Raw genomic sequence first — 15,162 nt, 5'->3', positions numbered from 1 at the left:
GTCCACCCAAATAGTTTTACAAACTACTTGGCACAGAGGTCACCAAGATAGACTCTGGCAGTGCCATGTGGTTGCTAGAGCTTTTCTTCTTGTTTGAATGGGCAATGCTATGTACCTACACAGGCCCAGAGAAAATAAAAGTCTATATGACGAGTTGCCAGCTCCACGGCTAAAATCTGAGACATATGCTTAATCATTCTCAAATAAATAGATGATGAAATTAAATAATTTCCAAATGTCTTAAAGTAACTTAGAAATGATTTTATTTGTGGCACCCCTCAGCCTTGTGTGATCATCTTTTATGTTTATGCAGTGCTTCAAACTTTTTAAGATGCTTTCACACGTATTAGCTCATTTCATCCTTAAACCCCTTTGAGGTAGTTAGGGCTCGATTGCTCCCATTTGACAGATGGAGAAACTAAATCACATGGAGATTAAGTGATTCGCCAAAGATAAATAGCTCTTTGGTGATAGAGCTGGAGATAAAATCAAAGTTTTCTAATGCCTGGTCCAATTCTAAGATATCCCAAAAAAGCCAGAATGAGAAATGCCAAGTCTAGGGTCAGGGTTTTGTGGCAATTGGGAGCAGCAATACAGTGTAATGTCTTTGGTGTTGTAAATGAATCCATGGATTTAAAAAGGAAATTGAGAACCAGATCGACACATGTACCTTATGACCCCTCAGGACATGAAGACTTTAGGTACCTTCTTAGTCAAAAGTCACAAACATCAAAATCTACAAGGTAGATATCCTAAGTCTTCATAGATTTTTGTTACCAGAATGTTGTAAAAATATCTAGAACCAGCATTTTTGACCAGCAGAAATACATAAAATGCAGTTTGTGAAGTAATACAATTTCCATTTCGCATGAGTATACCACCACCCTCGTTGGGTCCTCTCTATTTCCACCTCTTCTCTCCCAACTCCTTCTTCCACTGCCCTCAAATCCACTTTTCTGTTTATAGAGTTTTAGATTCTGACAAAATCTCACCATTTTGGGTAGCCTGCATTTCAGTGAACCTGGAGCCATTCTTCAAGGCAGGGCCAGATAACCACTGAGCACTCACCGACTCACGGAGGGTCTCTCCTGGTCATTTCCTTGTGGTAAAATGGCCTCAGTGCTCCACCCATTCCAGCATGCCTGAGCAGAGGAACATGACTTGTGCGAGATCTCTTCCAAACTTCCAAAATTAAAAAGGATGAAAAGTTTGAGTCAGAGGTTATTAACTTCCTAGATTTTTAAGAATTATTTTTGTGTTCTAGAAGATATTGCAATTTCACTCCCCGTTATTCGCAATTCTCCCCATTTTTCTGTAACCAGTATAAACTGTTCCCTAATAAAAATATAGTCAATTTTCCTTAATTTTGTCATTAGTCACTCAAGCTCCCACTTGACTGATTAGCAAGATGCCGATTATGTCCTTCTTGAAGCCTTGATCTCCTGTTAGAGTGCTCAGAGCACAGTTCCTCTGTCTGTCTCAGGACAACAGTGGGTAGTAGGTTGCAAATTCATCTGATTAGCTCATTGCTGCTGAACCATCCTGCACTGTCCAGAAGACCAGCTGTGCCCACTGCCACAGGGATCCATATCCCTGCACAATCCTGTCATTCTTTGAGGATAACATTCCACATGGTCTTTTCAGTTCCAGTACTTTCAAATCATAGCTATCCAGGCAATCCCCCCTGAGCTTTGGGAGGTGAGATCCATAAGTAGATCAGAGTTTTAGGTGTTAGCTCTCAAATTGCACATCCCTAATTCGTAATGCCAGCTGAGGTCTAAACCTGTTGTTCTTTCCCCTTATTTCATGTCTCCTAAGTCCTTTTATGCTATTTCAAACTTCCCCGATTTCAGTTCTTGAGGTGTTTTTTTTTTTTTTTCCAGCCAGCTAGTCTCAGTCATTCATCTATAAGAACCTATTTCCTACTAGCTTGAATGTTTACATCCCTGCTGTCTGGTTTCCAAAATCAAATTCTAAGGCGTCAGAATTTAGCATCCAGAACACCCCAATATGTGAGCCTTACAGTCTCTAGAGCCAGGTCTTTCCTGCATTAAACTGAAAACACTCATAAAATCACCCTAAGAGGAAAAATACAAATCAAAAAGCTGAACTTAGACCCAGATTGTGGGACAGTTTGCTAATGTGTCTATTTTAACTTACTAATAATTTTCATTTAATTATCTTGAGAAGCAGGAGCATAACAGAAAGTGCATAGACATCATAAAAAATTGACTAGAGTTCAAATTCTGGCCAAGTTTGAACCCCACTGCTACTGCTTACTAATTCTCTGAACTTGGGTAGTTTTCTTAACTATCAAATGGAAACTAGATAATAACATATACCCCCATAGGGCTGTTATACAGAATAAATAAGATTACATATGTAGAATGACTAGTATGGTACTTGCCAAAAATTGTGTGATTAATTAATATTATTTAATATCATTACTCCCAGATATTTTTATCTTTATTGTTTCTGTTTCTTTACTCATTTTACTGCAGTTCAATATTCATCCCCTCTCTTTCCATCAGAATAAAAACATATTTTTACTTTTGAGGATGTTAATAGTTCTAATTATATTTTAGTACACTTTATAAAGTCCAGATTGAGATTTTAGAGTCAATCATTAGATTATAATGTCAATCGTTAGACATTAAAGTAAGTCTAACTGGTTTTTTCCTCCAGAAAAACTAAGATGCTTTTCCTTACAATTATTTTGTATACATGCAAATGTATTCCTAGCAGTATTTGAAAGTGACCACATGTTTTGCAAAGCAAAGTGTTTCACTGCCACATACTAGTGTAACATAGGAAGACTTTAGCATATGTTCTCCCAAGCTTGATGAGGAAGAGCATGCCCAAACGATTAGTTTAGTGCCTCATTACGTCTTTCAAATTATCTTTGACAATTTTCCAAAACTACTTTTTCTTTAAAATCTAACCAGTCCTTTTCCATCTCTCGCCCTGCTTCCCGCTGGCTTCGCTGCATTCTCAGGTGAGCCCTACTCTGCCGGTGGCGAGACCACTGCCAGCAACTCAAGGAGGACGCCCTTCTAGTTCCAAGTCTGGTAGAAGAGCAAGCACACCCCTTCCTGGGTTGCTCAAGTTATTATAACCGCAGAAAGGAGAATAGATGTCCAGTAAGCAGAACCACAGAGGGCCCCCAGATGCCACATCAGAGTCTCGTAAGCCTGTGTAAAGTCAGAAAGCCTGGATTTGGGGAAGTCAGTTTTCAGTGTTTCTAATTCAAAGGAGTCACCATTCCCTAAACCAATTCTGTATCTTCTCACGTGTTGGCCTTAAGTCACTGTCCCAGGGTAATGCTTCCTGCTTGTCAAAATCTTTTCCATGAAAGGATAAGTCACAGATGGCTAATAAATATTTTTCTCCCTATTTGGACGGCTTATTAATATCTACTCACAGAGGCATATTCTCTTTGGGTACAGCTTTTAAATCATTTACGAATCTACTGAAGCATATTATTTATGAATTAAAATAACTGGATGCCATTTTCATCTGTCATATTCACTAGAATTTTTCATGTTTATTCTATGATGAAAGAGGCATGTCAAATTGGTAAGTAATAGCTTATCAGATAAATGGTGCAGAACATTTGCTAAATGATTTAGGAGCAACAACAACCATAAAATTAAATCTCTATCTCACACCAAACTCCAAAATAAATTACTAATAGTTTTAAAGAGTTAAATGTAAAAAAAAAAAAAAAACGGAGCCACAGCGAAGTAGGAGAAAATATACTGTTTATAATTATCTGTTCTCAAATTAGGGAAGGCCTTCCTAAAGATAATGTGGTGACAGAAATTATACACGAAAGGACTGATTGATTAGAGGAAAAGTCTGATATATCCCAAAATTTTTATTTTAGTTAGGACAAAAATGAACCGGATTCAACATTTCTAACGTAAATATCTTGAGTTGGAGTTTTTAATTCATGAGATTTACAGGGGAACTAATTCTGTCTACCTCCATCCCCAAAAACTAGCTGCAAAAGCAGAACTATTCTTGTGGGAACTGTTCCTGGCCTGGAGGGTCTGGAGTCTGCAGTGCAGGGCCTGAGCAGTTTTTAAGACTCCAGGAAGAAGGGAAACATCAGGGTGAGGTCAGAGAATGAAGAGAGAGGGCAATATAGTCAGCAATTATCCTAAGTGAAGAGCTTTGGCAAGAGGGAGAAATACCTAAAAGAAATTAGGAATGTGTTTGTGTCATATGCTGTGTAAAACCTTAGCATTACCCGTGTAAAGAAATTTACAGTGAAGTGCCGTATTTTATTTTTGAAGTTTGTAAAGAGGTTTTATTCATTGTGTTATATTTTTTAATGTATGGACAGGCAAAAGCAGGATCCAAAGCAGCCTAATTACATTCCATTGGTCCAGTTAAGAAACAAAAAGACTAATATCCTTAATAAAAATATTAAAAACCAACAAAAGGAAAATACTAATTTTGAAATAGGCAAAGTATCTGAATCAATAATACAGTTAAAAGGAGGCTGGGCGCAGTGGCTCACACTTGTAATCCCAGCACTTTGGGAAGACAAGGTGGGTGGATTACAAGGTCAAGAGTTCAAGACAAGCCTGGTCAACACAGTGAAACCCTTTCTCTACTAAAAATACAAAAATTAGCTGGGCACGGTGGTGGGCATGGTGAAATCCTGTCTCTACTAAAAACACAAAGAGAAACCCCGTCTCCAATAAAAATACAAAAATTAGCTGGGCATAGTGGCAGATGCCTGTAATCCCAGCTACTCAGGAGGCTGAGGCAGGAGAATCGCTTGAACCTGGGAGGCAGAGGTTGCAGTGAGCTGAGATCGCGCCACTGCACTCCAGCCTGGGTGACAAAGCTAGACTCCCTCTCAAAAGGAAAAAAAAAAAGGAAAATGGTTATAAACATGAAAAAAGACCTCATTTGTGCTCAAAGGCAGGTAAAATTAAAACAAAATGTTTGTTAAGATATTATCCTCTTTTCCTCTCAGAAAATCACCCCCAAATGAGAAAGAAATTAAAATTCCATATTTAGGAAAACAAGGCAACCTGCGTAATTCCAAAGTCTGGTATATGAAATCAGAAAGTCAATGGAGGAATGAGTGAGAGGAAGAGGATCAAAGCAAAGAGGAAAGACATAGAAACAACTGATTCTAGTCACTATTTAGCAGATAGAACCTAGGAATTTTTTAGGTACCAGCAATGGTATGCTGATAAATGTTTAACAACCAGGAAAAACTCTGTGTGTATGTGTGTGTATGTGTGTTATACATATATACATACACGTAATATATTTTATTGATGTAAAGGATGAATAAGACCGGGTACAGTGGCTCACACCTGTAATCCCAACATTTGGGGAGGTCATGGCAGGGGGACTGCTTGTGCCCAGGAGTTCAAAACCAGCCTGGGCAACATATCAAGACCTCATCTCTACAAAAAGTTTAACATTTTTTAAAAAACTTAGATGGGCATTGTGGTGCACGCATGTAGTCCCAGCTACTCAGGAGGCTGAGGCAGGAAGATCCCGAAAGCCCATGAGTTTGAGCTTACAGTGAACCATGATGGAGCCGCTGCGCCCCGGCCTGGGTAGCAGAGCGAAATCCTGTCTCACAAAAGATATATAGCACACAACATAGTAATAATAATAAAATAAACATACTCTTTTTTGAAAATTCCATATAGCCAGTTGTTAATTTTTGCCAAATTATTTTATCTGTAGCCAACTATGGTTGCAATTAACAATCTTCTTTTTGAAGATTTGTCTTAATTCATGGTATTGTTTGCTTTGCTTCTTAGGTACTAGCAAAGGCCAGACGTCTTACTCAACAACTTCTCTGCCACCACCTCCACCATCCCATCCGGCCAGCCAGCCACCATTGCCAGCATCTCACCCATCACAACCACCAGTCCCAAGCCTACCTCCCAGAAACATTAAACCTCCGTTTGACCTAAAGTAAGCAAAAGATTATCTTGCCATTTCTTTCCCCATCTCTTGCCACAGATTTTCAAACTATGCTTGGTTGAATACTGAGAGTTCCATGGGAAACTTCTGGGTCTACAAAAGTGGGCAGCTGGCAGGGAGAAGAGCTGGCCAAGCTGACAGTGCAAATACCCCTAGAATTGCTCAGTTCTGAGTCATTTTTATTTATCTGTTTTATGTTGGGTTTCCCCTTAAGAGTTTATTTGAAGAAAATTTCCACTGTTTTTTAAAAAGTTCTGAAGCTTTCTTGAGAACCACCAACTCCTCCACTATCACAATTACCACCAGTCCATCACCATATTTTTACTGACTGTTTATGATGTGCTAGGAATTTTACATATATCATCTCTATAACCTTATTGATTAGATAGCATCATCATTATTTCACAGATAAGGAAACGGAACTTTAGCTCTGCAAAGAAGCCAGGTAACTTCTCCAAGATCACAAAATAGTGTAGAATAAAAATTTCAACCAATGTTAGTCTGAATCCAAAGTAAGTGTGCTTTAAACTACGATGCAAAATAGCCTCCTTTAATTAAAAAATAATACAGATTTTCTCTCACCCATCAGAATTTTTGGGTTGGCTTTAGAATCTAGGAAACTTTTATTCAAGCCTGCTCTTGTTTGAATTTTCTTAGATGGTATTTTTCAGAAATGTCAGCACTGTAGGGGTTGCTATGCATGGGCTCTTTACCCAGGATTTAATAGAATAGTTGGTAAAGGGAAAAGCAAGTGGCAGGTTGGAATAAAATGGAATGTCATTTTAAGAAGAATGTTCAGACAACAGCAAGCATAAATCCTTGAGACAAAATGGACTAGATATTCCCTTTCTTCTCATAGAAAGTTGCTTAACATGATTCTCCTTTATCACAAATAAGTTATATCTCAACATATTTGTACAATTTGGTTTACCTTCACTTAAATTCCCCTACTGGATTGATGTTCCTTACAACAAAAGTACTTAATATCCATAATCCACGTAATGGAAACTGTTAATAACAATATTGGATTGACAGATTCCCTGAAATGCTTGATGACTACAATTTAAGGAAAGGATAGAAAACATATTTGTCATGCAAAAATGCCATCATTTTTAACTTTAATATGCTTTCTTGGGGGTTTAAGGATAGTAAGTAGAAGGTGCTAGAGCAGCTTCATGGCTATTATCTTATATATGACCTGCGTTGTGCATTTATATTAACTGCACACCCTTCCAGGCATTTGAATTTATGGACGTCAATTTAAAGCCTCTAATCCTCCATGATATCTAGCTACTTTGTTTTTTCAAAAGGGAAAATGTATATAGTGAAAGACTTTCAAGCTCCCATCAGAAAGCTTAAGTAAATTCCACAGTGAAGCAATCTCTGGGTTAGAAAATTTTCCCCAAGAAGGGGAAGCTAGAAATGCATAGAGGAAATGAAATCAAAATGGCCCTTGATGTTCAGGCTCAAAAGCTTATATTTCACATGAAGGGGCAATGTACAGGGTAGTCTGTAAGAAGAATTGTGAAAGATGTAGGTGTTTCTGTACTTCTCACAGCACCAGTCCTCAAAACACATACAGGGGTATTTCCCAAACATTCCCTCTGCCAACCTGCAAGCATTCCTCCATTTTCTAATCAAAGACCACTCTCAGGTCAAGATCTAATAGATTTCCTTTACAGTCATGCAACAAGGATTTTTTGAGCCACTACATTGTGCCTTTGTAACAGGAGTTCAGGAAATATTAGTAAACAAACAAAGACCTCTGCAAAGCAGGGACTAAAGAAATGAAAATAATAAACAGGGCTGGGCACAGTGGCTCACGCCTGTAATCCCAACACTTTGAAAGACAGACGTGGGAGGATTGCTTGAGTTCAGGAGTTTGAGGCCAGCGTGGGCAAAATAGTGAGACCCTGTCTCTACTACGCATTTAAAAATTAGCTGGGCATGATGGTGCATGCCTGTAGACCCAGATACTCAGGAGGCTGAGGCAGGAGAATTGCTTCAGCCCAGGAAGTCGAGGCTGCAGTGAGCCTAATTATGCCACTGCACTCCAGCCTGGGTGACAGAGCAAGACCCTGTCTCAAAAATAAATAAGTAATAAACAGGTAAAGTATATGGTATTAGCACTTGATACTTCCTAACATATTTCCTAAGGGAAAACAGAGCAGAGGTAAGTGGTGGAGGTGGAGTGTGAGGGTGGCGTTGGGGCAACATGTTACTGCTTGAGAGAAGCAAGGGTAGCTTCCTATATATTTATACTTTTGCACCAACCTAATAGAAAGTGATACTTGAGCAAAGATTCAAAGGAAGTAAGGGAGTTAGACATGAAGGAAGACTGTTCTAAGCAGAGAGAGCAGGTAGAGAGAGCAAGGAAAGGAACAGTAGGGAAGGAGTCAGCTCATGTAGGGCCTTGTAAGCCGTGACAGAGACTGCAACCCTTATCTTAAGTGAAATGGGAACCAATTAAAGAGCTAGAGCAAAGCAGTGATGTTTTCTGACTTGTGCTTTATAAAAATCACCTTAATGGATATGCTGAGAAGAGACAGTAAGTAGACAATTGTCAAAGCAGGGAAACCAGTTACTCAGATATTACAGAAATGCAGGCAAGATATGCAGTAGCACTGACCATGTTGGGAACAGTGGAGGTGGTGAGAAGTGTCCATATATTGGATGTATTTTGAAGGGAGAGACAAAAGAATTTGGATTTAGGGTATGAAGGAAAAAGGGGAATCTAGAATGGGTGATTCCAGTGTTTTTGGCCCAAGCGACTGTCAGGATCATGCATCTGTCAGCCCAAGCACCACCATGAGGAGGCTGAGGATGTCAAATGATGAAGATGTTAAAATTATGGCAAATCTAAAGATCTCAAGAGTTTTTATTTGCACGTCTAAAATCGGGCAGCACTTTGTTCCATAAAATAAAGTAAGTGTTCCAACGAGTGAAGCAGTGGAGGTTGGCTTTATAAACAAAAAGAACTGAAGAAAGCAGACACAAAGAACAAAAAGTGGATTGGTCATTTCAAAGTTACTTTCCTTGTAGGGCAGGTACAGGGAAATAGAACAATAGAAAGATAATGGATTGGTTAACATCAGGTTACTTCAGGTCCCTCTTTGTTGTAAAGATTAAAACAGAGCTTCATTATTATGATAGAAGGTGAAAATTGGCCTCTTCGGGCAACTAGGCCATTCTCTCTCTCTCCTGATTTCCCCAAAGGCCAGATAACAACTCAGTTTCCGTTTGGTGAGCATGGGTGATTCCATTTTGATTTTTAGTCGGTCTTCTGGGGCGCAGTGCAGGAATTTAGTCCAAAAAAATGGCCTCCTAGATTTTGTTTAACAAAGGTGAGCAAGTTTTGTTTAACAAAGGTGAGGAAGATCTGGAGGTCATGGCTATGTTAAGTTTGGGGTACCTTTTAAGCATTCACTTGGGTAAGAAGTGGAGAGTTTGGGAGAGAGTTCTGGGTTTAACATAGGGGAGAAATAGGAATATATTCCACGCTGAAAGTCGTGAGGCTCGTTAAGATGATCAAGGAAGGGAGTGAAAACAGGGAAGAAAAGAACTGAGCTCTGGGGCACTATAACTCTCTGAGGCCTAGTAGGAGGAGAAGGGGCAAAGGAGAATAAAAGGAACAACCAATAAAGCAGGGGTCCTGGAAGCCCAGGAAAGGAAGCATCCAAGGAGGAGTCAGTGAGCAACTGTGTCAGGTGCTGGTGGAGGCCAAAAAGTGAGGACTGTGGAGGTCAGTGCAGGGGAAGTTGTCAGGAGTGGTGGGGATACAAGGCTGATTGAAATGGCTTTAAAAGAGTATGAAAGGAGAAGAATTGGACAGAGAAAATATATACAACTCCTTTACAAAGAAAGGGAAACCAAAGAAACAGGACAGTAACTGATGGGAGAAATGAGATCAAGAGCCTTCTTAAAGATGGTAATAACAGCACATTTGTAGGCTGATGGGAAAGATTCAGTCAAGCAGGAAAAATGATAAGGATGGAGAGAGGGGAGAATTGCAGGAGCCGAGCGTTAGAGCAGCGGGGAGCAATGGCTTCCCTAAGGTTTACAGTTCTCCCTAGGGCGTGGAGTGGAATCTCTAATCGGGATCAAGGAAGGAATTTCAGAAGACAGGGTGGACTTTGTCATCTGCAGCATGTTCTGCCGACTCCTAAAGCTGCTCCCAGAAGTAACTTGCAATCATATCATTCAGGTCAGGATGTCTTAAGAGTGTAAAAGAGTTCAGACAGGTGAGAATCAGAAATCCTAAATAACTAAAAAATAAAGTAGCTGAGGCCAAAGTTAGATTGTATTTTAAATTGTATTGTTTCCCCACCTAGTGGTCAGAAATCAGTTTGTTACATTTTCTGCTATTTTTACTCAGGCATTTGAAGAGAAAATGAAATGGGTCAAAAGAGCATGTTTATTATTTTTAATGTTCAAATCAACATCTTTTAGTGTAATATATTTCTTGGTACCTTTTTAAATTATAATTTTAACATCATAATTTTTCATATTAAAACAGAATCAATGGTTGAGTGTTTTGGCATATCAAACAAATTACATGGTTATTAATAGTGATGAGACAGGAAAAGTGAAGTAATAAAAAATAATAAATAATGGGAAGTGACTAAGGTTAGAAAAGGAAAACTTCAACAGTTCTTACCCTGAAGTCATTCACAGTTAGTTTAAAGGGTTTTTTGGTTTCTGTTTGTGTGCATGTTTTATTTTTTGTCTGTAAAATTGGAGGAAAAGTAAGAATTTACCATTATAACCGTTTTATTGATTAGAGATGCTTAAAATGTTCTGAAACTTGAGACTTGCCATATCAGTAGCCCGCTGCCAGACAGTCTTCTGTCACACCAGTTGGAAAGTGTTGGCTTTAGCAAGTCAGTTTTCAAATTCCTCATGGGTTAAATATAGGAAGACATGTTCCAGAGAAAGGGTCGCAAGATTTTACTCCCAATAAGGCAGGTATAGAACAAAGTTTAATGTGTCATGTAGATTTCTTCCTCCTTCTTAAAAAAAAATTCTGATAATTAAAAGCTAAATGCATGAATAGCCAATAAAGTATAAAGGCCAGCTGGGCATGGTGGCTCATGCCTGTAATCCCGGCACTTTGGGAGGCCAAGGTGAGCCAATCACATGAATCCAGGAATTCAAGACCAGTTTGAGCAATATGGTAAAACCCTGTGTCTACAAATATACTTCTATATTTGTATATTTATGTATTTATATATTATATATACATTATATGTGTATATTTATATATTATATATACATTATATGTGTATATTTATATATATTATATATATATATATAAATATATATATATAATGATAAGAGCGGAGAGAGGGGAGAATTGCAGAAGCTGAGCGTTTGAGCAGCGGGGAGCAATGGCTTCCCTAAGGTTTACAGTTCTCCCTAGGGTGTAGAGTGGAATCTGTAATTGGGATCAAGGAATGAATTTTAGAAGACAGGGTGAACTTTATCATCTGCAGCCTGTTCTGCCTACTCCTAAAGCTGTTCCCGGAAGTAACTTGCAATCGTGTCATTCAAGTCAGGATGTCTTAAGAGCATAAAAGATTTGAGACAGGTGAGAATCAGAAATCCTAAATAACTTTGAAAATAAAGTAGTTGAGGCCAAAGTTATATTGTATTTTAAATTTAAATACACACATACACACATATGTACAAAAGTTTAGCTGAGCATGGTGGCACTCGCCTGTTGTCTCAGCTACTTGGGAGGCTGAGGTGGGAGGATCCCTGAGCCTGAGAGATCCAGCCTGCAGTGAGCCGTGATCTCACCACTGCACTCCAGCCTGGGGGACAGAGTGAGATCCTGTCTCCAAAAAACACAAAAGAAAAGAAAAGAAAAGGAAAGAAAAGAAAAATATAGAGGGCAACAGTTTTACATCTTTATACGTCAGGAAATAAGACACTAATAAGCGTTCTAAAAATGACAGTCATTAACTTTACTTTTCCTGTTTAATTCTACATGCTATCACATAAAAACAAAGATCTATAGTGAGAGGCTTTATTGAATAGATCTATTATCATAACTGGTAAGCTTCCTTTTCTTCTTCTTCACCCCCTCCCTCTGCTCAGTTTCTTATGACTTGGGCTGTGACTGGTTCCATTGTTTTTCTCTTGCTCTCTCTATGGGGCTTTTCTCCATGCTTGGAACCCTTGGTGAAATTGCTGACAGTTTGATCTGAATTTACTCAGTGCACCTGCATCTGTTTCTCTTCCTCATCTCTTTTCCTTTTATTCTTCACTATCATTGCTATTATAGTCACTATTTCATATTTATTGAACATTTTAATAATATACATATTATAAATTCAGGCCTATATAAAGTGGCACTAAGATTCATATTTTGGGTCCATAAATAAAACAAATGTGTGCAGGTAAACATTGTCTACAAGTAATAAATGCTTTGCATAAATGTGCAGACTCACATGTATGAATATGCTATGCAAATACCCTTCCTTTTGGAAGTATTTGTTATTCATACAGGTGTTTTAGGAAGTAAATTGCTTAAATCTGGTGGTCTTTTTGATTTAACATCCTTTTCACCAATGATAATTTGCTTTAGTAATAAAAGTTAGTCTCTTGGTATTATAAGAATATTGTTAATTCATCAAAAAAATCAAAAACCTATCATGACAGGAATTATTCTAATAATTTTCTAAAAGGATAATCATAATAATAAATTAACTAGCAAAGTGACAATCCCTTTCCTTAAGGAGTTTATGCCCTGGTAGTGAAAAGAGAGACCTGAAGCAATTAACCTATAATTACAAAGGAATATAGAATAATCACTATAACGGATGGATGGATGGATGATGCAGAGAAGCAAAGCAATGATTAGGCTTAAGGAAATCAGGGACAACTTCACAAAGGAAGGACTGTTTAAAAGAGAGGCTTAAAGAATGGAGGCCAGGTGCGGTGGCTCATACCTGTAATCCTAGTACTTTGGGAGGCTGAGGCGGGTGGATCACCTGAGGTTAGGAGTTCGAGACCAGCCTAGCCGATATGGTGAAACCCTGTCTCTACTAAAAATACAAAAATTAGCTGGGCATGGTGGCAGGCGTTTGTAGAATCCCAGCTACCCGGGAGGCTGAGGCAAGAGAATCACTTGAACCCTGGAGGCAGAGGTTGCAGTGAGCCGAGCTTGTACCACTACACTCCAGCCTGGGCAGCAGAGTGAGACTCTGTGTTAAAAAAAAAAAAAAAAAGAAAAAGAAAAAGTAAAAGAAAGAAAGAAGGAAAGAAGGAAAGAAAAGAATGAAAGGACTGCAAGCAGAGGATGCCAAGACGGGAGGATTATTCCAAAGAAGGGAAGCGTGGAATGAGCATGAAGGAACAGGAAACCAGACAGAGTTCAGACAGCATATGAGTTTGCTGTTCATATGTGAGAAGATAATGTAAGAAAAGGAAATATGAGAAATAAAGCTTTACAGGGCAAGGTTGATCATAAGAACCTTGTATGCCATAAAAAGAGCTATGGATTTTACTCTGTACAATGTCAGTGTATTTTAATGTCTTAGGTATTTTCATATTTTTAATTAATATGCAATTCATCAAAGTTAGTAATGCAAAGGCCTATTTTACTTTAAGTACTTAAATTTATATTATGTGACTTGTTATTTTATTTATACATCTAGTAATTTGTACTTAAATTAGAATTATTTTCGGGGGATCTTTGATTAATGATTGGACAATTCACATGGCTCAAATTAAATTCTTTCAAATCAATAGTTCTGCTTATAAATGTGGTTAATGAAACTTCCTTTGATGTTTCATATTGCATGTATATATTAACATATTTAATTTCATTTTTAAACATTCCAGATATCTGAATGAACACATTTAATCACCCCACTAAGCAAAATCCTCTCAAGAATTTAAATGACTCTCGTAAATCTATTAAATTGAACCATATCCAGTTCCCATAAATATCCAATAGTATTTGCAATTAGATTTTTCTTATACTTTTTATGAAGTATATTTATTGCAAAAAAATTTTAAGCATATAAAAGGCAGGAAGAATAGTATAATGAGCCTCCATGTTCCCTTCACCAACTTTGACAACTATAAACTCATAACCAATCTTGTCTTATCTATACCCTCACCCACTTGCCTCTTATAATATTTTGAAACTAATACAAAACATCATGTAATTTCATGTATAAATATTTCAGTATGTGTTCCTAAAAAAAATAGATTCTGTGCATTAATATAAAATACCGAGTCAGTGTTCAAATTTCCAGTTATCTCTTACAACATGTATGTCTTTTAAGTTGTTTGAATAAGAATACAAAGTATACACATCTTTGTTGGCATATGTTTTGTGTTTTGTTGTTCCTTTTTTTTTTTTTTTTTTGAGACAGAGTCTCGCTCTGTCATCCAGTCTAGAGTGCAGTGACATGATCTTGGCTCACTGCAACCTCCACCTCCCAGGTTCAATAGATTCTCATGCCTCAGCTTTCCAAGTAGCTGGGATTACAGATGCCCACTATCACACCCGGCTAATTTTTGTAGTTTTAGTAGAGACAGGGTTTCACCATGTTGACCAAGCTGGTCTCAAACTCCTGACCTCAGATGATCCACCCACTTCAGAAGACTCCCAAAGTGTTGGGATTACAGGTGTGAGCCACCATGCCCGGACTGTTATTCTCTTTTAAGATATAGGTTCACTCTCCCTGTCTTTTTTTAATTCTTTGCAATTTATTTGTTGAGGATATCAAGTTGTTTGTGGATACTATAGTTCCCCAACATCTAGATTTTGCTGATTGCTCACTATAATATAGCTATATGTCCCTCTCTCCTCTGTATTTCCTATACATTGACAGTAGGAGGTAGAGGTGGCTTGATCAAATTTATTTCTTTTATTTTTTGGTGTATTCTTTCATCTGGAACTAATAATGTTTGCTTGACTCTCCTTTTTTGATGTGAGCAGCCATTGACACTCAATACCTAGACTCCTTAATGTTTCACCTAAAATTTAGAAAGTCTAAACCACAAATTTTAAATTGATGTGACAAGTCTAACTGATTATTTTCTAATGTAACAAATCTCTTAAATATTACAAATATGTAAAAAAATTGACTGTACATACATTGTCTCAATGGTTATAAAACTTATTCCACACATTGTTTTTACTATGAGTTTGGTTTATTCCATCATGTCTGTATTTAATTC

General features: G+C 37.8%; 1 protein-coding gene across 6 annotated transcripts in view; it reads left to right on the top strand.

Annotated features, from left to right (window-relative positions):
• Positions 1–15,162, top strand: part of FYB1 (FYN binding protein 1) — a 163,380-nt gene that overhangs the window by 105,806 nt on the left and 42,412 nt on the right. For all 6 annotated transcript variants that reach the window (XM_050793417.1, XM_050793414.1, XM_050793412.1 and 3 more), the window contains one exon: positions 5,799–5,955. In XM_050793417.1, the coding sequence (XP_050649374.1) occupies positions 5,799–5,955 (157 nt within the window). The remainder of the gene's footprint in view (positions 1–5,798; positions 5,956–15,162) is intronic.

The sequence above is a fragment of the Macaca thibetana genome, chromosome 6, assembly GCF_024542745.1.
Source record: "Macaca thibetana thibetana isolate TM-01 chromosome 6, ASM2454274v1, whole genome shotgun sequence".
NCBI lineage: Eukaryota > Metazoa > Chordata > Mammalia > Primates > Cercopithecidae > Macaca > Macaca thibetana.
This window is presented reverse-complemented; position numbering and strand designations above follow the sequence as displayed.